The 23,420-nt window shown below is 40.9% G+C and overlaps 1 protein-coding gene and 1 long non-coding RNA gene across 3 annotated transcripts; both read right to left on the bottom strand.

Annotated features, from left to right (window-relative positions):
• Positions 1–1,094: 1,094 nt before the first annotated feature.
• On the bottom strand, positions 1,095–9,430 carry LOC117811896. Of its 2 annotated transcripts, none has more exons than XR_004631076.1 (3): positions 9,166–9,430; positions 8,075–8,187; positions 1,095–1,874 (listed from the first exon to the last, which is right to left on the bottom strand). It is a non-coding gene; the product is annotated as an uncharacterized LOC117811896 (long non-coding RNA). The 2 variants fall into 2 exon arrangements; XR_004631077.1 differs by lacking the exon at positions 1,095–1,874 and adding an exon at positions 6,620–6,730.
• Positions 9,431–10,848: 1,418 nt separating this feature from the next.
• Positions 10,849–12,386, bottom strand: olig3 (oligodendrocyte transcription factor 3; the record flags this gene model as incomplete). Its single annotated transcript, XM_034682302.1, is given in 5 exon segments — positions 10,849–12,061; positions 12,064–12,141; positions 12,144–12,291; positions 12,293–12,346; positions 12,348–12,386. Coding segments are annotated over 5 exon segments (834 nt in total), but the record flags the coding sequence as incomplete, so codon positions are not given.
• Positions 12,387–23,420: the final 11,034 nt, after the last annotated feature.

The following is a 23,420-nucleotide window of genomic DNA, read 5'->3' as shown; positions in this document are numbered from 1 at the left end:
TATATAGCTTTTTTACCTGTTAGTACACCCCATTGCACAACAGGAGACAGTCATGGTTGAACATGTAGATGACAATATACCACCAGGAATTCGTGGACAAGAGTATTATTTAGCACCAACATCCTGTAAGTAATGTGTCCCTTTTGCCATCCAGGCCGGGCAGGCAGACATTGGCTACGTTTACATGAGACTCTTAATCCTCTTTAATTGGAATAAAAATTAAATCCTCTTTAAAAAGATTAAAAATTACCTTGTAACACCTAATTCTGAATGAAAATGACCGGTCCGAATTAAACTTAAATCCGAAGTAAGTGGCTGGTTTATTCTGATTTTAAATCTGAATTGAATAATTCCTCGATCATGTATACGTTCATTCCGCTTTAAATTAATCTGGTCGTTCTGCTTGTCCTGTCACAAAGCAGCATGAGCCAAGACTATTTATTTATTATTCCTTGCTTCACACTCTTCATCTACTGCGGTCTGGCCTTGCGAGTGGGATGTGGCAGTGGGCTGAGGTAGAGCAGCCGTTGCACTAACCATTGGCTTTGATTCGTCCAAAGTCCGGTCTTTCGCCTCCCTTCTTCTCCGGTCCTCTATCTCTCTTCTTCCCTCCTCATCTGACGAAAGTGAGGCAGTATGTATGTGTCGAGCTGCTTATTCAAAACTATAATCAAAATCAAAGCGAAAGTTGTACTTATTGTGTGGTCTTCCATGTTGTAACCGAAAATAAAAGAAGCAGGAACTGGAGTCTGTTTTCTTCCGGTAACATAAACACGTCACGCCCACCCCTGTCCAATCAGAACCCTCCTAACCCCAGACCTTAAGGGGAATTGATTAAATACAATTAAACGTGTTTTCCATTTAAACCTCAATTCGGAATTACTATTTCTATGTAAACACGAAGGAGAATACTTTGATTCCGAATTATTTAGTTCTGAATAATTATTTCGAATTAAAAAACTCATGTTAACCGTGGCCCATTGGGATTTCACTTGCCAAAGGTCAGTATTCATAAGTTATCTCAGGACACTTTACAAACAGAGTAGGTCTAGACAGTACTCTTGTCATATTTTCTTTAAGACACCAAACATTAATTCACCATGAGAAAACACTTGCCAACATTTAGCAGCTAACAGTTATTGCCAAAACATGTTAATAAAGCAGCTTAAGAGGTTTTAGATAGCACTCCATAATGAAGACAGAGTGTAGCTGTATGTTTCCTCCAGTTTCCAGGGTCTAGGCTTAGCTTGGCTAACAACCTGCCTAATATTTAAGCTGGTTCTTTGTGTTTTTAACAGCTACTAACAGGTGAAGTTTCCTTGGAGAGACAATTACATGAAGTTGCATTAAGTAAAGTGATACTATTTTACACAAAAGAGTAGTACATGTTACTTACACGTTGAAGTGACACACTCTTATCTCTGAGGTGAAATAAATGTGTCTCTCTTTGACCTCTCCACCAATAACCATCTCGTCCCGGACGTCAGAAACGTGTTGATGCATTATTTATAGTTTTGTTTGTTCTCCAACAAGCTGTCTGGTGGTTGTTAACGTTGATATTGATCAAAACCACCAACTGTGATGGAGTCCGCCTGGCAGCACCATCAATGAGGTCCAGGCGTGCCAGCTGAATCCAAGCCAGAGGGAGGAGGCTAATGTCTGCTTTAGCATCAACGCCAGCTCACAGAGAGGGTCAGGTAGCGAGCTAACGCCTTGGTTAACAGCCAGATCACATGCTTAGAAACAGACCTTACAGAAATGTATAAAGGGGTTTTCATCCTCAGAGGACCCTTTAAGGTGACAGAGTTTCTTTGTGGAAGACTCTTTCAGATATACTTTTATCAGTCAGCTGGCAGGTAGAAGCGGTGTAACATCTGGACAGAGAGAGAGAGAGAGAGAGCAGGGAGGTGAAATCTCTATGTTACGTCTTCTGCCAACTGATGCATGATGGACAAGAAGGTTAGGCTGGGCTGTAGAGTTTCAATGTGGGCTGATGCCAAGCCACGTACCTCATGGTGGAGGGTGTAACATCTATTTTAAACGGCTGCCAACAGAGAGATTTTGTACCAATCCCAAAGGCCTGTTTGAATCCATGTTTTTAAGTATGGTTGTTAAGAAAAAAAATCTGATATCCCTTCAGTCAAAAAAGATCCCTCGCTAAAAGTTCAAACAAGTTGGATTTTGATGTTGTTTTAAGATGAAATGAATTTTAATTTAAATGCATTTATGCCTTGTCCTTGGTAAAATGACAGCCTAAAATCTAAAGTCAGGCAGTTTCTTTGTAACATCATACAGATATGAGACAATTTTATTGAGACAGAACATGCTACAACAGTGAAGCTTCAATGAGGTACAAAACTATAGCTTAAAATTTGATAACGTTTTACTCAAGCGGCAACCTCCGTCTCAAACTATGAAGCCGATGCAGAAGTGTTATAAACTGCAATACATCGAGAATCTGCTCGAGGCTGGCTGCAGAAACACTGGAAACCACATAGACACCAATTCAAAAAAGACAATATTTGCAGCATTAATAAACGTGTTTACAGCCTTGTTCAAAAAACGGCTTGGCTCTACTTAGCTAATTTCTCTATTGGCACACACTGTAAGGGGGGTGATTTTTTCTAATGTGACGGTTCAGAAGAAATTAAGATTACGAGTTTTTGCCCAAATAAGGACAAGACTGACTTGACTCCCGGATGGGAACACATAGCTGTTGGCTAGGAGGCTCAAACTCCGCCTCTTTATGTCACATTATGCCTGGTTGAGTTCCGCATTTCCAATATGGCTGCCGCCGTTGGTTGGCATTAAAACAGCGCTCAGGAACAGATGGGTGACGTCACGGATACTACACCATTATTTATACAGTCTATGGTTTTACTTGAACTGCAATTTGTCTCTTTTTCGCAGAGCAGTAGAGAGCTAAACATAGTTTTTTGGAGAAAGCACTGTTACTGAAAATGGTTCATTTCACACATTTTCTACCCCCCTGCATGCTTATATTACATAGATACTGTTCGTGGTGCAATTTGACCCTGCAGTCAAAGTGGAGGCTAAAAGGGGTCAGAAGTGTTGAATGCTAAATGTTTCTTTGCAACTGTGTGACATATTTCACCCCAATCACTTTCCAATGTACATAAAAAAAGTTTAACATGAATTTTCAAATAACAAGTGAATTTTCCTCATTGAACTATGATCTGTGAGAATCAAAGAGCACCATGCACTACATATGAGTTAAATGGGTAAGTAATGGAGTTCACAATGAGATTAAAAGAAATGTTTTGGGGGATTTTTTGGGGGTTCTGACACGTTTGAATCATTAATACGGCCCCCGGGTCAAATTGACCCTAGAACATGATTGCTGTCCCCTAAAAAACGAACATAGGTTAAAAACTAGCTTGACTTGATCAAGCTAATCTGGAGGGAGCTTCTATGATAACACAGGTTGTAATTTTATATAAACATTGCTTATGAAACGGATTTACTAAAGGGCCAGTTTACTCATTAAAGTTGTCCCTGGTTTTCATACAGCCCATAAATCAGTTAGCTGTTTAACCTTGTGGCCAGTTTTCTATGTTTAGCTAATCTTGTCCAGATTGTAGTTTTGTATTTAGCATGCAAACAGGAAGTATTATCAACCTTCAACCCAAATATAAGCAAGAAAGCAAATGCAAGATTCTTCAAAAATGTCAAAACACTTGTTTAGAGAATTTTATATTTCATAAATTTAGTCCTGGTTCCTGCTTGTACTCGCAGGTTTTTCCATGTAATAGGGGGATAGCAGGCATTCTATACTTCGAGTTAATTAATGCTGATTTCTTTCCACTCCGTTGAAGTGATTACAAAGAAACTTTAAAAACAAATATGAATTTACTTTTCTGTTTGCCTGGTGGCTTAGGTTGATATTAATTCTACATTGAGATGTTCTGATATAAAAAATAATGGACTCTGCATCATATCTATTGTTTTAGTTCACCAATGCCCCTTGTCATGATGTGTCGCTCTTATAAAATGTCTAAGTTCACTCTCAGTGGTAGGCCTGGTGTTGTTGAAAAGTTTATCAATGGCACTTATTTTACAGCAGGAGAAGAAAACCACCATCAACCACAGAAGAACATGTTGCCTTCAAACCAAAACAACTTGGTCCACATTCAAGTTGCCTTCATTTCAGACACTTTATGCCCCTGTTTTCAGTTTGCTTTCAGTGAAGGAACATAATCAAACACGTTTTTATTTCATTTTGGACTGGACCGTACAAGAGGTGGTCTGATCTCTCTAGTTTGTGATGTCTGTTCTTGGCTTCAGTCATGGCTTGCTCTCCTCACGACCATGTTTCACTTTGTCGCCTGCCTCCCCCGCTGAGAGGGGACTGTCCCCCAGCACTGTGCCAGGCCCGGAGCTGGCATACAACATACAAACAACACACACACACATACACCGCATAAACAATCTTTGCTTTTTCTCCCCTCTCATATATTAGTTCTCCTGCTCTGTTTCCTAGTGTCATCTTTGCGAGAGACTGGTCCTCCGGGGCAGATTTGAAAGCATGTGGTGGGCCAGAGATTTAGCGAGATATATCTCTCCCATTAACATCTGCTCCCCTGGCCTGCTCGGCTCGTTCCAGAAGCCAGCACAACACCAAACCACACACACACACACACACACACACACAGCAACACACACACACACACAGCCACACACACACACACACACACACACACACACACACACACACAACATACATACGCTGTGGTTCATCCATGGTTGACAATCAAGGACAGTTGGTTTTGAGCAGTGTCAGGACAGTTTAACTCTCACGGGGAGTCTCCAAACTACAGGCGACTGGCACACAGACAAACACTCAGAGAGCACATTTATGGCCAAACACTGAACGCCATCTGTCAGTCACTGTAGGAGGATATTACTGCTGACACACACACACACAGACACACACACATACACACACACACACACACACACACACACACACACCACACACACACACACACAACGCACACACACACATACACACACACACACACACGTAGACACACTGTCTGGCCGAATCTGTATTGTTACACAGAATTCACACCAAAACTGCTTGTGTGTGGTGTGTGTGTGTGTGTGTGTGTGTGTGTGTGTGTGGTGTGTGTGTGTGGTGTGTGTGTGTGTGTGTGTGTAAGTGAGCGTGTGTGATGTTTGTATGTGCATAGTTTTGTCTTCTTGTGCTATTTTGCATGCTGGTTAAACACAGCACATCCATTTTGTCAGGAAGGTTCTCTGTGTGTGTTTTACAATTTTATTTAATAGGCCAGTAATTAATAGTATCAACAATGCTCACCTGATGGTTCACTGGATGAACACTCAATTATATCTATATTTTTCTTACTTAAAGCTCCTGTTAGGAGTTTTTAAGCTGGTTATGAAACAGACTGAAATTAACACTGATACATCTTTATGACTGTCAAAACCAATCAAGACCATCAGCGACAAGCTTTGATAATTTTATATTGTACTATTAATGACTGAAACTGCGTCCGGGGGTAGGTGTCAGACCAGAGTGATTCACCGCTACAGAAGAAAAAGATTGTTTCTATTTTCCAGTGCAAAGATTCACAGTGAGTGATACATGTTATTGGTTAAAAGTCAGCAGGATACGATTTTTCTTTAGAAACACAACCGACACATGAACAGATAACATGAGAGAATGAAACCAGGGTTTGGTCCACAGGGGGCACCAAATCACACAAACAGAAGTTCCTCAGAGGATTGCTGTAAAAGAAAATCAACATTGTGATCTTAAACTACTTTGGGTTATGGCAAACTTTTTGTACAAGGAGAATGACCTACCAAGCAAGGCATAATACATATTTACTTAATTCTATACTTTTACAGTTTCTTAGGGATAGATTTCCTTTTTGCAATTTTGTATCTATAATTGAAAGGATACTATATTGGAAAGAAAACAACTTCGCCCATAGTAGGAAGTTTACATGACCTGTTTTGTTTAGAGGACACTCTAAAAGATGCTAAGTTACAACCATTAGTAAAACTGAAAGAAGTGAATTTTTATTTTATTATATTAACATTGTTGTTGACTAGTTTTCAACTAGTCCACCTATATAATCCTTGACTAATCGTGTAACAGGATAATTGTTATTGTTTATATGTCAAGGGAGGTACTTGCTCATTAACAGTATTCCACTTTGTGCTACTTTACTTTTTCATGTCAGCATTTCAGATTCAAATACTCTACATTTTACTCCATCATCTAAAAAAAACAATGGCTTTTTACTTTAAGAATGTTCAGACAGAGACAGCATATTTTTCTGATGGTGTTTTGAATGCTTTTAAAGGAGTTTTTTGTTATTACAAGCTATACCTGCCAGATAAAAGAAACACAAGGGAAAGTGCTCTGATAGTGACCTCCAAGTAAAAAACAGCATCCAGTTGTAATACGTGAGTAAAGAAGAGTACTTGATTTCTCACCACTTTACATATTTTTTGCATTATGACTTGATTTACTTTCACAATGTGCATCAATAAAAGTTTCACAGCTTAGAGCTTTATTTGATTCTGACAGTGTGCATGATAACACCTTATTAAAATGAACTTTATCTGTTTCCATTGTGTTTGAAAGTCCAAACCACAACAGATGACGCACCAGCCCTGCAACAATAATACACATGGGTGTCAATCTGCAGCCCCATCCTCTCACATCCCTGCGACCCTGCGTGGACAAAGAGAAGTGTCAACACCACCTCTCTAACTGCACCAATTAACATGCAATGAGCCCAGTCGCTAATGGCTATGGCAAAGCGCTCTTATGATGGAAATATGCTTTCTGTTTTGGCAGTATGGGTTAAACATTAGTCTGTGGAATCAGCTGAGGACGGGAGGGCAGAGGGCCCCGAGGCTTCCCTGAGGGCAGCAGTACACACACACACAAACACTCACACATACACACACACACACCACACACACACACACACACACACACACAAACACGACACAACCAAAACACACTCACACACACACACACCCACAGAGGGGATGGCCTCTGCACCTGCCTCACTAACTATGACCTATGACACACACACAATCACACACACAGAGCACGAGCAGGCTGTTATAATCAGCCTCGTTCAGGCTGTCAGTGCGCTCAATAACTTATCCCCTCAACTGCTTTTGTTCTAGCAGCAGCTCGCCTGATGCGTTCGCTGCCCCTTGTTCAACTGAAATTTATTTTCAATTGCTGCCCTCAGGCTGCAGCCCTGCAGCCGCTCACTGACCGAGCGAGTACACACACCAGCAGAACACACACACACACACACACACACACACCACACACACACACACACACACACACACACACACACACACACACACACACACACACACACACACACACACACAAACACACACACACACACAAACACACTCTCACGACTGAACGCAACAACAATCATTGACTGAGTAAGAGATGTTTAAACAGTGATCACCTTAATTTTCTTTACACTGAGATCTTAAACGTGTGGAAATTCTGATTCTGAGATTATGGTGGGTTTGAGTTTATCTAATTATTTTGGCATATATAGATAATATTTCAAGCCAAAAACAGATTTATAAGATAAAATGATTTTGCAATGAGACACCAAAACCAAACTACACACAAAGATAACAGATAAATCATTAAAAAAATCAAGGAAACATTAATTAAACCATTCTGAAGTTTCCATCAATCACTTCAATAAAAGCAGCTGCCATTCTAGCATTAATATTAAACAGTCACCATGTTCTGTTGGAATGGCATTGAAGGTTTTAGACATTTATTTATCAGTGGTGTTCTTAACACGTCGCGGTCAGGATGATATGACTCATTCTGGACTTCTCCTCATTCCAATTGTTTTGGAAGAGACAGCTCAGTAACAGGCTGACAGCATTTGTTTGCCTTGTTAGCATCTGTGCCCAAGAGTGAAGACAGGCCTGTGTGTAAGAGTGTGTGTGAGTGTGTGTGTATGTGTATGTGTGTGTATAGAGGGTGAACAAAGCAGTGTTGCTTTTAGTGATAAACCTTGATTGACTCCCAGTAACAGGTGTGTGCTCTTTCAAGGACCCGTCGTTTATCAAGCTTCATGAAAAGAGGAGCTGATGGCCACAAGTCCATTCAGTCATGGCTGAGCCGGGCTGAAAACCAAAAACACAGAGGAAATAAATCTCACATCTGTCTGACAGCCTTATTATTACTATTATGTATCTTTTGAGATCATTTTTAATCAGAGAAAGACAGACTTCCTGAGGTTTTGCATCTCCTGAATGGTAAACCTCCAAAACTTTTCCAAAATGCCCATTTTCACTTTGAAATAATTTATTTCATTTTGGATATTTGACTTCTGCTTTACAAGTCTTTCGCTTGGTTCTGGTGTAATTGTAAGTACGCTTTTCCTTTCACCAAAGAATGATTTTTTTGCAAAGGTAAAGTGTTGTAAAAATGTTTTATCTACTTACATCTTGTATCTGTGTTTGAGGTTTTGAAGCTTGATTCAGACTTCTCTTGAGCAGAATATGCAAAAGAAAGCAAAGTGTGTAAAACCCCCAAAGATATTCTATCACCTGTAACACAACAAATGCTCTTTACATTTTTCAAATCATGACTTTCTGCATCTCTCTGTCTTTCTTTCCTCTTTTCAACAGCTTCATTTTATTTTTTCTATTTGTTTGCTGCATAATTATCCTCCTCACCACCACTAACTTTCTGTGTATGTTGGGCCTCAAAGAAAGAGGAATCTGAGTCTCAGAGGGATTTACATGATGCGGTAGAAGATTAAATTATAAACTAGGTCTCATGAGGATCATTTTCTGAATCCTACCAGGAAGATAAGCCTCATCATTAAAATAAAACTGATATAAAACACATAAGTGCAGCATTCTTTGTAAATGTCCAACTACTTTTTATATAAGCTGAAATGCAGGAGGAAAATGTTCAAATTAAGTCATGAACACCCCTGTAACCATGTGTTCATGGGCCAGATTCTCACTCGGAGAACAGAACTGTGAAAAAGCTTTCATTTGCATTTATCTCTTTTGCACGCAATTGCCATTTGTTCAGTGCATGTTATTTGCATGTGCTTGATTGTTTTTGTGCATCATTTGTGGCTTACTTACAACTGATCCCCTCCGCATGAATGTAACGGAGTTGGATGGCAGCAGCAGCAGCAGCAGCAGCGGCAGCAGCAGTTGTCTCTGCTTTGCCGGCTCCTAATTAGCCAGAATTAAGAAGTATTCCTCGGCCCATTGAAGAGTCCATTTCCTTTGAAAGCAGAGCATAATAAACCTTAAGTAATTACCCCAACTCATGACTATTAACTCGCAAACCGCCAGCTTCCCTTGACAACATCCTCCTCAGTGTTTGTGTGGTTAAAAGGCCACTGCAGCTACCCAGCTATTTACATCCCATCTGGCAGCCTGCGAGGGACAGAAAGGCTAGACTCATTCCTAAAGACAAAAAAACGAAGTGTAAATGAACTCTTTCACTCTTTCCAAACTTAGACACAGAACTTTGGGTTTCTTCCCTCCGAATAAGTTACAAAAGGCTTTCTTCATTTCTTTTTTCTCTCTCTCTTTCTTTCTTTTTTTAATCCACTCACTCATTTGCATTCGGCGAGGCCGAGGAGGGGGTCTGAATGTATAATCTTCTGCTTTAGTAGCCTGTAATCCCGACGCCTTTTCTGTGATGTGATTTTCTCCTCTTGGTCCCCCATGAACAATTAACTTGTAATCTGCACAAACATACATTCTGTCGCTGCAGAGATGAGACGGAGGAACACCCATGGGACCCGGCGGACAAACTGCTCTGCGCTCCCCGAGGAGGAGGATCACTTCTCTGGCTGCTGCAACGAACTATTCAGCCGGGCTCCATTAAGGCTGCAGACCCACTCTTTCATTTCATCATCCCCTTTTCCTTTATAACATTTTTGCTGGCTACAAGGAAATGTTAAATAAATGCAACCTTACTGGCTGTGTTTTAACTCATCATTACTGCTGCAACATGGGGCCCGGACGGTGCTCAGGGGGGAGAGGGAATAATAAAAAATGATAGAATGGTTTGAAAATCAGTTTTTTAATGTTGAGAAAGAAAATCGATTCCAAAAACGACTCGTATTGTCTAGTATGTCTTAACTTAATTTTGAGTTGTATGAAAATATTAATATAATGACAAATTATGGAAGAAGACAAGCAAAATCCTTAAATACTGCAGATATACCCAAAATAACTAAAGCCGGATAATTACTTTGGAAGGGAAAAAAGAGCAAGCATTGTGGGAATACATTTATTTGTTTTTCTCCTTAATGTTTTTGCTATTAGTAGGCTGGGTCTTATCTTATTTATATATTGTCTGAATTTATTTATATTATTAACCTTGATTGTTCAAATAATCCAGTAAGTTAACAGTGTATGAATGAAGTCTGTAAAAAGAAAAATATTGTTGTTGCTCATTCTACGCCTTATTTTATTCTTAAGTGTAAAAAAATATGTAATTTCACATTTTCAATGCTGAAAATTGTACCAGAATTAAATTAGCAGTGGCAAAAATTTGAGAGTAAATTTAGAGAGTTAAAAGTGTTGTCTCTGTACCAATCAACAGTTTATTCTTTCTAATTGTAAAGCACCATAAACAAATGAGCAAATGATAGCAATAATTAATTGCAAATAGATTTAAACTACACCTTAAGTGGTTTACCGCAAGGATGGAACCATATATGTGTATCTTGTTTCATTTTTTACAATGTAAGAGTTTCAGGGAGTGATTTTTTTAAATAACCAAAGAAGTAAAGTCAGTGAATCTGATTCGTAATCTCAGTTTTATTGAAATTTCTTCCAGGGACGCTGGGCGATAATAAATATTTCATCAACAATGTACAAAAATAAAGACACGGGGTCTCTGGGCATAACAAAGTCAGTTCAGCAAAACAATCATGCTGCGATTATTGAAGCTACCATCATGCAGAAAAGAAATGCTACAAATAAAGAAAAATTTGGACACAAATGGACAAACAGCGAGACACACTCAGCATAATAATAACCGAAACAAACAAATGGCAGCAGTTCCATTTTAGCCAAACACATAGGCCTACATTTCATATTTTCATATAGGCTAGAACTCAAGTTTAAAATCCTTGGTACAAGGCACAGAGAGCATTCTTCGTTTTCACAAAATGACGCCTGATGCAGAAAAATGTCAAATCAAAACCAAATGTTCATGCAGCCTCGTTCACCTTTCACTTTATACTGTGAGGCTAAACCTCTGTCACACTAAGGAGGCTCGTGGCAGCTTGTTGCATGACACCCAACTTTCACTTTTCCCCTTCATCAGCAGTCTTTAAAGTCCTTGTTACAAGGAGGAAAATAAACATTTTTTTCTCATACGCCAAACAAGAAAACAGACATAATAACAGCATGCACAGGTGAGGCCGAATCCACCCTCATGCCCTGAATTCTCTATTTACAATCAGCATCACATCTCAGTCTTTGCGTGTCTGTGGGCATCATTTCAGCACGTCCTTCTCCCCTGTGAGTCTCGTGAGGCCGGTGGAGGTGATGGGCATGTGCGGAGGTTGGGGCACCTGGCAGATGGTGCAGGGACACGGCAGTCCGGCCCAGTGCTGGAAGCCGGGGCCCAGCTGCAGGGCCGGGGGCGCAGCCGGGGAGCCCTTCATCAGAGGGTGGGGTGCCCGTATTGACGTGAGTCCTGGCAGCCCGCTCGTTAGAGTGGGAGGTCCTGAAGAGGTTAACGCACTGCCCAGGAGAGGGTGCACCTGGTGCACAGCAGCGGCGGCGGCGGCGGCAGCCGCCGCTGCTGCAGCAGCAGGACCCCCGCCGTGCCCACCGGGGCCGTGGAAAGCAGAGTGCTGCCCGCCGTAAATCTCCCCGACCAGCCGCTTCATCTCGTCCAATGAGCTGGTGAGCATCAGGATGTAGTTCCTGGCGAGAAGCAGCGTGGCGATCTTGGACAACTTCCTCACCGAGGGCCCGTGCGCATAGGGCATCACCTCGCGCAGGCATCCATGGCCAGGTTGAGGTCGTGCATGCGCTTCCGCTCCCGGCCGTTGATCTTAAGCCGGAGGTGGTACATTTCCTCTCAGTGACTTGTTTCTTGAGTTTCAGTCTGTCCACGGCTGAAGATTTTGAGTCTCCGGAGAGCAGGAGGTGTTCTCCGCTGGATATCTTCTGGCGCTGGTGCTCGCTGCTCTGCGTGGATGAGGACACTGAAGAGCCGATGTGGTTTGAGGAGGTTGAGGTGATGAGGATGAAGGTGATCACGGAGAGACATGCCGTCCATGTCCGGGGGAGGAGGCGCTGCTACTCGAGCTGGAGTCGGATTCATTTTATGGGTTCGCTACCGAGGTTGTTGGGTAGGAGGTCGCTGCTGGCTTCCTCCTCTCTCTCTCACTTTCTCTCGCTCTCATCTCTTTCACTTTCTCTCTCTGTGTGTCTCTTCTCCTCTCCTCTCTCTATCTCTATTCTCCCCCTCTCTCTCTGTGTCTCTCTCTCTCTCTTTCTGTGTCACTATGGTCAACCTGATGTTAGCTGGATGCGTCCTGTCTAACACTTCTGTCCGTCTTAACACCCGCGCCGAACACATGCCAGTGTCTTTCTCTCCCTCTCTGTGTCCCTGTGTGTCTTCTGTTGTGAGCAGGACACTGATGATGTTATTTATACCACGCGGGCAGACAAAAGCGGCTTTCCTATTCATAACGCCTCGTTAGGAGGATGACGTTGCCCGTTAGAAAAGGGGGCGGTGTGCTTTGACTGTCCCAGTGACCGCGGTGCGTAAACCATTCACTGCCATTGTCAGGACACTGTTGGGGGCACAGCGCGCCTCTCTTCTCCTCTTCTACTTGTCTTCTTTTCATTTCTTTTTGTTTCTTATCTCTTCTCTTCTTCCCTTATTCATCGTCTCTTCTTTTTCTACTCCTTTTCCTTATCCCCTTTCTCCTTTTCGTCATTTCTCTGCCTCTTTTCCTTCTCTTCTTAAGCTTCTGTTGGATCAGAAAGTTTCTCTTCTTGGGACACTCTGGCCAGGTTTATTTTTTATTTAAATTCTGCCTTATAGAACTTAGACTATGTACACTACAAGTTATGTTTTTTAAACTGAATGCTAATATTTGTTTTGCACTGCCGTGTCTTTTGAGCATTTTTCTGACACTTTTACGCACAAAATGATCGTTAATACGTCGCGCAAAATGTTATTTATCCAAACACAATTCACACGATTTGATCTCCGAGACTATACAACTGTATTCTGGATGCACCAGGAAGGGAGCCAGCTGTGTTCTTAAAAAAAAAGTCCTTCATCATCCTCTCGTGCCGTGTTGTTTTTCGCAATTTTGATCGGTCAGTCACATATTAAAGCAGACTGTCGCGCTCCGGTCGTTGCTGTTTGCCTGAGGGGACGAGGAGGAATGAAAAGGGAAATTGCTCTCTCATTCTGCGGCAGCAGGGTGCTCGGCCTCCGGGGGGACAGAGGTAACATCCCCGCTCAGACACCCAGCGCTCTGCTGACCATATGGCAGCATGTGGGCGTCAGAGTCTGGACATCCATAAAACTTGTCGCCGATTCCTCGAGTGAATTATTACTTCGTATTTCAACTCTTAACTTTTATCATAATGAGTACAACGATCTTACTTATTATTGATGGTTTTTTTTTTACCGTTCGTGGCTGTTTTTTCTCTGAACATTTTCCCTTTAGAATAAAATAAATTAAAATAAAATCGGAAATTATATAATGAATTCTGTTTTGATATTTCAAAAATTTATTTCAAAAAAGTTGATACTATAAAAAATCGGAATACTGAAGAAAATCTACACACTATACTGAATTCAAAATACTTTAACTGTCTTTCCAATTGAGTTTGAGTCAAACACAAATACACGCATAAATACACAAACACACGCATAGAGGTTTGTAACTGTCAAACTACAGATATGTTTTAACAAATAAAACTTCCAAAAAATATGTTAGAAAAATTAAAATCAGCAATAAACTGTTTGCTTAAATAATAAAAAATGTATGACATTGACACAAAAATGAATCTTTAATAAATGCATGTTTTATTGATGAACAAGCGAACAGAGGGGTCTCTTAAAGAGCTGTGTTTAAATATGGAGAGAAAGCATTAAATTGAGTCAGTCTTGTGTATATTGAGCCACTGAGAGTGCTCTCTCAGCTCTGAAGAGTCTCCTCCAGATCGGTTTTGGTCGAGGTGGAGTGGAGGATCGGGCCTACAACAATAACCTGCAGAAGTGGCTGAAGCACTCTCCCTCTGACCACCACCTCTACATCCCTCCATCCATCCATCTGTCTGTCCTTCCTTCCATCACACACACACACACACACACACACACACACACACACACACCACACACACATACACACACACACACACACACACACACACACACACACATCACTTGAAACCCAGATAATGAAGTCTGTCTGAAACGCCTCTCCCTGCTCTGTAGATCGCCGTGGTAGAACAGTAAAAATGTGTATTCACGGCCTCATTGTTGGCCCAGCAAAAGAGCCCTTCTCATAAAGGTGCTGCCAATGCAAAGAAAAAAGCGCTGCTCGGCTTTGCTCTCTCTTGGTGGCATTTGAAAGTGTAAAGCTTTGAATACCAATTGCTTGAACTGGACATATGTGATACCGCTGTAAGCCTACTAATCCTGTCCCCGAGTGTTCCTTTGTGTGCACGGGGCAGCCTCGCACATTCAAGAGAAAGTGTTCCTAATCCGGCCAATGTGGAGAAATGTGTGAATGAGAGGGACAGAGCAGAGCGTGTGTGTGCGTCAGGTATCATTTTGTGCAGGAACACATGCTTTTGAATGGCTTTCTTCTGCTTTAGTTATGTATTTTTCTAGGGGGTGTATTTGAGTGTGTGTGTGTGTCCATCTGAGGCCCCTTGCTCCACACCACCAGGACACTGGTCTAAATGGAGGCAGTTATTCACACGTTTCACACACTACTGTCGCAGCAGGTCGCCCCTAATGTGCTCTTTTCACTGCGTAAGCTCCTTGCTTTTCTTTTATTCCCCCTGTTCATGTCTTTTTATCTCTCCTTCTCTCACACTTTCCCTCGCAGTCTCCACTCCTTCTCTCCAGCTTCTGGCTCTGCTCCCCCCTTCTCCTGCTAACCTCTTTCTTTTATCCAGCTCTCTTTACTAAGTGGCTCTCTGCCCTCTCACATCAGTTCCTGGACAGCAAAAAGACAGTAACAGCCACTGAGTCAAGTTGACTCTATTTAGGATTGATAGTTTTTTGTTGAATCAAACCACTCGGGACAATGTTTCAAATCACTGCTAGTGTTACCCTTACAATAATATTGGAGTAGGGCTCTTTACACTTTAAACTCTTCTAGTGGAAACATTTGATCTTCACTTATTAGCTACAGAGGCCTGTCAAAGACATGGTGTTCACATGAATAGGAAGTATTGGTGGACAGATGGACGGATGGGTGAGATGGTGGACAACCTGAAGAATAATCTGAATTTCTGTGGAATAGTGTCGCAACAAGCTAGATGTTTTAAGTCTTACTAACCTTTGACCCTTACATACATTCAGTTCATCTTTGATTCCAAGTGCCGATGACGTCTGCTCATCTGTTTCAAAGTGAACCTAGTAAGAACACCCAAAATTGTTTAATTCTGACTCAGTGTGAAGCTGATTATTTGCTACCCAAGATGGGAGGTAGCCAAAATTCATACCTTGAGACCTAGGACAGACTTCAGAGAAAACTAAGCCCCTTTCTGATTGAACTCTTCAAAGTTTAAAGACAGTTTCAGCAGAAAACAATATGTAAGGCAACCTAAGGCGAGCGGTTGGCAAAAGCAAAACTTGCATGAATGATGTCATTGCTCTGCACGCTCACTTGGGCTCACACATTGACAGTCCACCCATACACAGGTAGGACAATTTCAGGAGTGATGTGAATTAGGGACTTGAGTCTATACTAAGCATAAGAGAAGAACACATTCTACGGTGTGGTCCTTGTTACAGGGTTCAATGAAGGTATTATCACTACTTCCATCAGAAGTATCATCACATTTACCTCCAACAACATGCAAACTGCCATCATGCACTCTTCAGTGTTTCCTTTCTGAAAACAAATAATGCATTGCTTGGATACTGAGTTTTACAGTGGGATGAATGTAGTTCACAGTGAACATGACCTTTGACCTCTAACTCATGGTAAGGTCCTTTTTGATTTGAAAAAATGTAATTCCATTATTCCTCACTTTTTTTCAACACAGTATTCACAAGAAGTTGACAAACAGACAGACAGAAGATGGACAATAGACAGACAGACAGAAAAAAAAGACAGAATACCTTGTGCTCCAGGCCAGTGGTTTATTCCATGAACACATAAAAAGTATGGAATAATGTCTAGATAAATGATATAACTGGATTTTCTTTTTTATAAACCTTTAAGGATTAAGGTTGGGTAAGAACAACTTACTCCCTTTGTTAAACAAAAACCCTGTGCATTTGAAGTTCAACTTAAAACACAATCTCCCATCTCTCCTTGCTGGGTGGGCCATGCCACACGACCTCTCTATGAGCTGAGGGCAGTAAACATTCAATAGAGGCATCCCTCCAGCAGAATGAGAAGATGTTAGGTCAGTGTCTGCCTCAACTGTCACTGTGTTAACAATGAACATCTCTGAGCTGAGAAGAGCACAGAAACACAAGGTCAAGGTCACAGTCAAAGTTTTTTAAGGGTTCTTTTAAATACAGCGAGCTATTAAAATGCAACAGTATCTGTTGGGTTCAGGCTGAAGATGAGGTTGGTCTCAGTCACTATTTTAATTTTCTGCCTGTGTCAGTTTTCCTGTTACTGGAAAATCCTGTTTGTAGCTTTAAGACAAACCTGGTACCCACAAAATAAGGCTGCTGTTCAACATTTCATTCCCATCGTTTGCAGTCGTTTTAGCTACAAGATGGTCGAGAAAGAAAAGGACCTGGTATTAACATTAGCCTACCCTGTCTCTACCAACTTTATCCATTGCGTTGCACAAAAGAGAGGCTAGCACATGAAAAGTTACCATAAATATCAACAAAGATAAGGCTCACATGATCAATTAAAACGTGACCATAAATAGTAACAAAAACAGACTAGCATGATAAAGTAACACTTTTCCATAGCTGGTTTAAAAAATGCTAGCATGACATGGTAAAAATTAACCACAGCTAGCACCTCAGATCGGTTCATGTGTTAAGAATCTTTACCATAGCGGTACCAAAGGTAAGCTAGCACTATACAGCACATTTTACCTCTGCTAGAGCCTAAGATTGCCTATCGCAATAAATGGAGCGATGCCTGCGAGCTAGTTCAGAGCAGACAACTCGAGCTGCACTGCTATAACACGTCCCATGTCCCACTCTCATAATCATCATCCAATCCCGCCCTCTGCCTCTCAAATTGGCTGTCTATTTAAACTGGGAAAATCTCCCATCTCTCCCTCTGCCTGTCAACACCTCTGCTGCCTGCGTTGCTGAATTTTCTTCATCCCCACCGCCACCCCAGCACCCACCTGCAGGCTCAGGGGGTGTTCAAGTATGATTTGTTTGTATAAATGCATTTACTGAAAGTGATTGAAATGTAAATAACTAGTGAATAACGTGGTATGTTTTACTTCGTCATACTCCTTTTTGCACATGAAAATGTAAATGTTTCAGTGCTTGCTGATGGAATTTGTTGACTTTTCCTTTTTTGGTCAACTTTGGAAGTAGTGTTATTTTTTAAATGAACATGTTTGAATAAAGACATCAATCTTCCTGCCCAGGAACCACAGATGTAAATTAGCTTCTTAACTAACTCTGGCTTAGCAGTGTGTCGTGCATGGTCCCATGTCAAATAAACTAGTAACTAATAAATGAACTAAACAGTTATTTCATATATTGTCTGAGAACTATTTCAGTGTTTTAATGAATCTTAAAGGTATATAAGTTTAAAGCGTCTTCATTCAAAATTGTTTGAACCAAAATTAATGCGGGTCAACTGAGCGGAGCAAGCCTGCAGTTTATCATACCAACTGAAACGTGTAACTGTGAATCTATACTTCTTTCATTTTCCCGTCAAAGACGCCATCAAACCAGAGTTTGAAGTTCCACAGGAAGAAATTCACAAAGGTTGGGAGCATTCAAACGGCAGATGGAAGACAGGAACGCATTGAGATCTGAGAGCGAGCACAAGCAAAGCCTAGGGCGCCCTTCAAAAGTAGCTCTGAGTTTTTATTTTATTTTAATGAAAGCTTAATATATGAAAAATATAAATATGTTCTGCCCCTCTCAGAAATGTTTGGATAACTTTTAAAAGCCCCATTTTCTGTCTTATAAATCCTAGACTAAAGAGAATATCAATAAGATTTCTGTCTTCCTCAGTCCTGTTAGTTGCAAAGTAAACAAACCTTCAAATTATAGCAAGCCTTTAAATTAAGGAGACGATCAAACAATTAAAAGCTTGTTAATTACAGACCTCACAACCATCTTTGCCGACATGAATATTGAGGTCCTAATTAATATTGGTGGGGCTGTTTTGTTCTTGGAAGACACTGGCGTTAATTAGGCAAAACAAGTCAATTACATTTCAGTAATGAAGAAACATACCTTCATGTTCTTATTTCACTCTGTCTGAACCGCTCTGATTCAAATTTTGACATCTGAAAGCTTTCTGAAGCATGTTGATGATGAGTTTTATCAAACAGAAGCAATAAAGTTTTCTGTGTCCTCATTTTCCATCCAATGCACAACAGCTCGAGATCTGATTTCTTCTTTTTTTTTTTGTGTGTGAAATTTGACTAATGGGTGAAAAGTCACTAGAATGCCAAAGCTCTCAAAATCAGATGAAAGGTCAGATTTAAAAGTGGGTCACTTCCCAAAAAGATAAAACTCTGGCACAGACATACACCTTGTGAGGACAAAATATGACACAAGCAAGTAATTCAAAAATTTAACATATGTTGTGACATAGCTAACATGCTAAAGGGATGTAACGGCCTCAAGGGCCACCACACCAGCTGTGTGTCTGTTGGCACAAATGTTTCCCACACTGTATAAAACTCTGTGCTCTTTATTAAAGCTCCTGGAGGAGATTTTATACTGGTTATGAAACAGACTGAAATTAACAGCAGTGCCTCTTTATGAGCTACTTCAGCAAACAAGACCATCAGCAACAAGACAGACACATTTGTTAAATTGTTAGTTTTAATACCATGAAATCCAGACAGAATCGGTGAGAAGAAAAAGGATTTCTTAATTTTTTCCACAGTAAAGAAAACAGGATGAGATGAGATTTTTGGTCAGTAAAGAATAGTTACACATGTTGAGGACTTGATCAGCACAAGTGATGAAAAGTACCACTTTGTCTAAAAAAGGTCAAATCAACACAGAGTTCATCACATTTTCCTTCCAGGCACTGGAAGACTGCTTTCCTAGTGAAATGATTGTCCTTTAAACTCTGATAATACTTAAGGTATATAATTTCAGCAAAGGTTAAATGCTTCTGCTTTCAGCAAAACCACTTCTGTGTCTGTTTAACCCTCCTGTTATGTTCATTTCTTAGGGACAGCAGTAATGTTCCTGGGTCAACTTGACCCAGGCATATTTACTGATTCAAAAGTGTCAGAACCCCCAAAAAATCCCAATTTACATTTTTTAAATCTCTTTATCAACTCCAGTACTAACCATTTAAATCAATATTTAGTGCATTGGTGTTCTTTAATTCTAACAGATCATAGTTTTTTTTTATGTACATTGGAACGTGAAATATGTAACACAGTTGCAAAGAAACATTAGTATTGACACTTCTGACCCCCTTTAGCCTCCACTTTGACTGCATATATGTTTTTCATGCTAATTAAGCCAATCAGAAGTTTCATAGCCCAAAAATACTTAACTTTTTTTTTTGATTTTTGAACTTTAAAATGGGTCAATTGACCCGCAACATAACAGGAGGGTTAATGAGAAACAGCCCGTTTAGCTTAGCTAAACTCATCAACAGCACTCATGGGGGAACAGTTTTCAAACTGAAGGTAAAAATATACACTTAGACCAGGACCTCAAAGCTCTTAAAGTGGCATGTGATATCATGTCTTAAGCTTTCCCAAAAAAGTTCAAACATTAGGTGTTGTGTTGATTTGTTGTGGTTTTGAGCTTGTAACTGATGGAGAAGGCACGGGGTTTGGCCCAGGAAACAAAACACAACTATACCTGTACAACTTTGAAAATTTCTAATTTTACCACAAGGTTTTTGTACAGATTATTAAAAAAAGATAGTTTGTGATGAGATAGATTTAGAGGTCATTTAGTCAACTTAATGAACTTTACGGAAGATAAAAACAAATGAACATAGAACATATAGACAAACACATGAGCTAACAAACAAACAAACTATTAACTGTGTTAACTGTGGCTGCAGCTTTGTATCAAGCCCACAGATAAGAGAGTGGTCCTAGTTTTGAAAAAGTGATACATTCCTGAAACCTTTAAAATCTTTACAGTATTGACCTCAGTCATCAGTCATCTTCCTCTAAATTCGACCCACACAGACACCAGCACACAGAGACACACATGAAGGTACACACACCACCAGCACTTAACCAGCGTCTGGGCCAGCCCATCAGCTTTTGCAACAAGGTTCTCCTTTTAACTGTCCCTTTCAGTGCGGGACAATCAGGACACCTCCCATCGCCTCCTTTCAGGCTGCAGCTCCAGCCTCGCCCCCCGACCACTCCTCCCCATACTGCTCTCTGTGTCACTTTGTGTCCGCTTCGCCCCCTCGCAATGGGTTCACATGACCAGAAAATGAAGCGAGGGTCTCTGCAAGCAGAGAATGAAAGCCAGTATGTCTGCGTGTGTTTGAGAAAAAGAGAGGGAGAAGGAGAGAGATTAACATGTAGGGTTTAAGCTGGTGTGATGGGGTGAGGGTGTGTGAGTGGGGTTACATGTAGAGAGGACAGTGGGGATCAGGTCTGGCTTGTGCACATGTTTTGGAGTGTGTGTGTGTGTGTGTGTGTGTGTGTGTGTGTGTGTGTGTGTGTGTGTGTGTGTGTGTGTGTTTGTGTGTGTGTGTGGTGTGTGTGTGGTGTGCGCGTGTGTGCGCGCGTGTGTGTGTGTGTGGCTGACAGACCAGTTTACATCCATCTAAAAGGTAATCTCACACACACACACACACACACACACACCACACACACACACACACACACACACACCACACACACACACACACACACAGACAGAGCATTTGAGGAGTGTTGTGGGCTGCAGGGAGTGAGGCCTGGTTACTGTTAGAGAGATTATCACATCATAGCTGCTAATGAAAAACCAATTCAGACAGCTCTCCTCCTGCGCTGTGCTCGCCCTCTCTCATTCAGACTGTGAGTTTCTCAGTCACACAGCCGTAAAACATTAACTATCCATGCAATTTCATTTCTTTAGTGAAAATTGTGGGTCTTTTTTTTATTCATAACAATTGAAAACAGATGAGGAGAATACAATCTTGTTATAAGAATAAGATTTTCTAGACACTTTAATTTTCCACTTTTTCCAAATTTTGAACAAACTTCCCAAAAAAAAACACTTTTGGTGTCGTGCCATTGAATGGAAGAGAGCACAACAATGTGCTTAATTGAACACATGCCAGTTAGATATCAGATATCAAATACTGAAGAAGCATTTAAGAACATGATTTAAATATGATGTTTATGGTATTTGGGAAGATTACAGTTTACTTTGTCACAACTTTGAACATTGTTGCTATTATTACTACCACTTATCACTGAAGGGATTTTCTAGAGATCAGCAACTTTTAGAGATGCTCTCCATCTCTAAAATCAGAGATGGTGAGAGCTCAGTAGCTTCTCAGGCTGCTCTCACATATGTGCCTGGTAACTGTCATTATTTCTTAGCTCTCAAGACCAGCCTGAGAGGTAACTAAAGTTTCTACAATATTGATGGATTCAGAGGGCCAACAGTGACCAATGTCTTTGCCACAGTGGTTAACAGTCAGGGGTGAAATGTGCCGGACTCCTTTCTGCGGAGTGAGTTGATGTCATATGTGATATGTGTGTGATCAGGCTGTCGATGGCGTTGCTGTTGCTGTTGCTATTGGGAATTATTCACTGTTGTCATGGAGGTTTGACCAATCAGAAACAAGTATTTAACGCAGATAAGTAGGACCCATATAAAGATCCTGCAAATTGCATCACAAATGTCTCTTGGTACTGTAAAAACAATGTAAAAAGTGTATCAAATTATGCGTTAGGTACTGATTTTACATCAAAAAGCTTGGAAAGAGAGAGCCATGGTGCTCATGTTAAAGCATATTTTAAGCACGTGTTTAAATTTAAGAAGTAGAATTTGTGTTGACTTCATTTTTTTGGGGTGGAAGTGTCTTTTGCTGACTTGAATCAGTGTTTTAGGGGTTTCGCGCTTGTGGTTTGAAAGGTCAGCACACCCCTGACTGAAAGTCCTGTAAAAGCTTTATAAGCAGGCTTTTTGGTGCAGTGACAGCACCGGCTACTGTTAACCTCATATTGTATATATCCGTTGCTTGTCAAAGCTGAAACTAGACCGTCTTTTCTGGGGCTGGAGCAATGAATCGGCCATGAAACGATTGTCTCCATATTTCAATGCTATGAGAGAAGTTTATGGCAAAAGAGAGAGAAAGAAGCTGAAAGAGTGAAGACAACTTCATCAAATCATCATCTGTCCTGTGACTCTTTGCCTTGTGACATCAGTTTGCGCCTTTGTGCAGCAGTTTTATATTTATGTGTCTACTATGCACACTTTTCTGTACGTGTTTGACGGCACGTGTGCATGTGTATGTGTGTTTGACTGCACAGAGCAATAATAAAAACCACACCAGCACAGGCCACATTTTTCAAGTTTGTTTGACGCATTTAAAATGCTAATAACCAGTTTATTATGTGCTACATCAAATGCAAATGCTCTGTTTTACTGCCGTGAAGTTAGGCCGACGTTAGCATTGCATATCTTATGTCTGCTTCTTAGCATGCATGGAGGAAACTGGATAGCGGGCAGACTCCCAATAAATAACATTAACAGGCGCATTAGATAAACAAGCTCCAATGATGCTGCTATTAGGGATGCAGGGCCATTGCCAGCTTAAATGTAGGTGTTTGACACAGCAGCATATGGTGTGCAATTCCCCCAATCAACCTAACGCCAACGTGATCTGGAATGTCAGGGAGAGCAGACGGATTGAAAAAACATCGCTTTAACGCAGACAGCTTTAACGATGTTGAGAAAATGCTGCGGAGGAATTTGCCTATTTAAGACCACTGGCGGCTGGTGCTCCATGTGTGTGTATGTGTGTAGTTTATGTGTATGAATGCGAGAA

Source organism: Notolabrus celidotus, chromosome 4 (genome assembly GCF_009762535.1).
Source record: "Notolabrus celidotus isolate fNotCel1 chromosome 4, fNotCel1.pri, whole genome shotgun sequence".
Classification (NCBI taxonomy): Eukaryota; Metazoa; Chordata; class Actinopteri; order Labriformes; family Labridae; genus Notolabrus; species Notolabrus celidotus.
The sequence above is the reverse complement of the archived record's forward strand: the minus strand, read 5'-3'. Positions and strand labels throughout refer to the sequence as shown.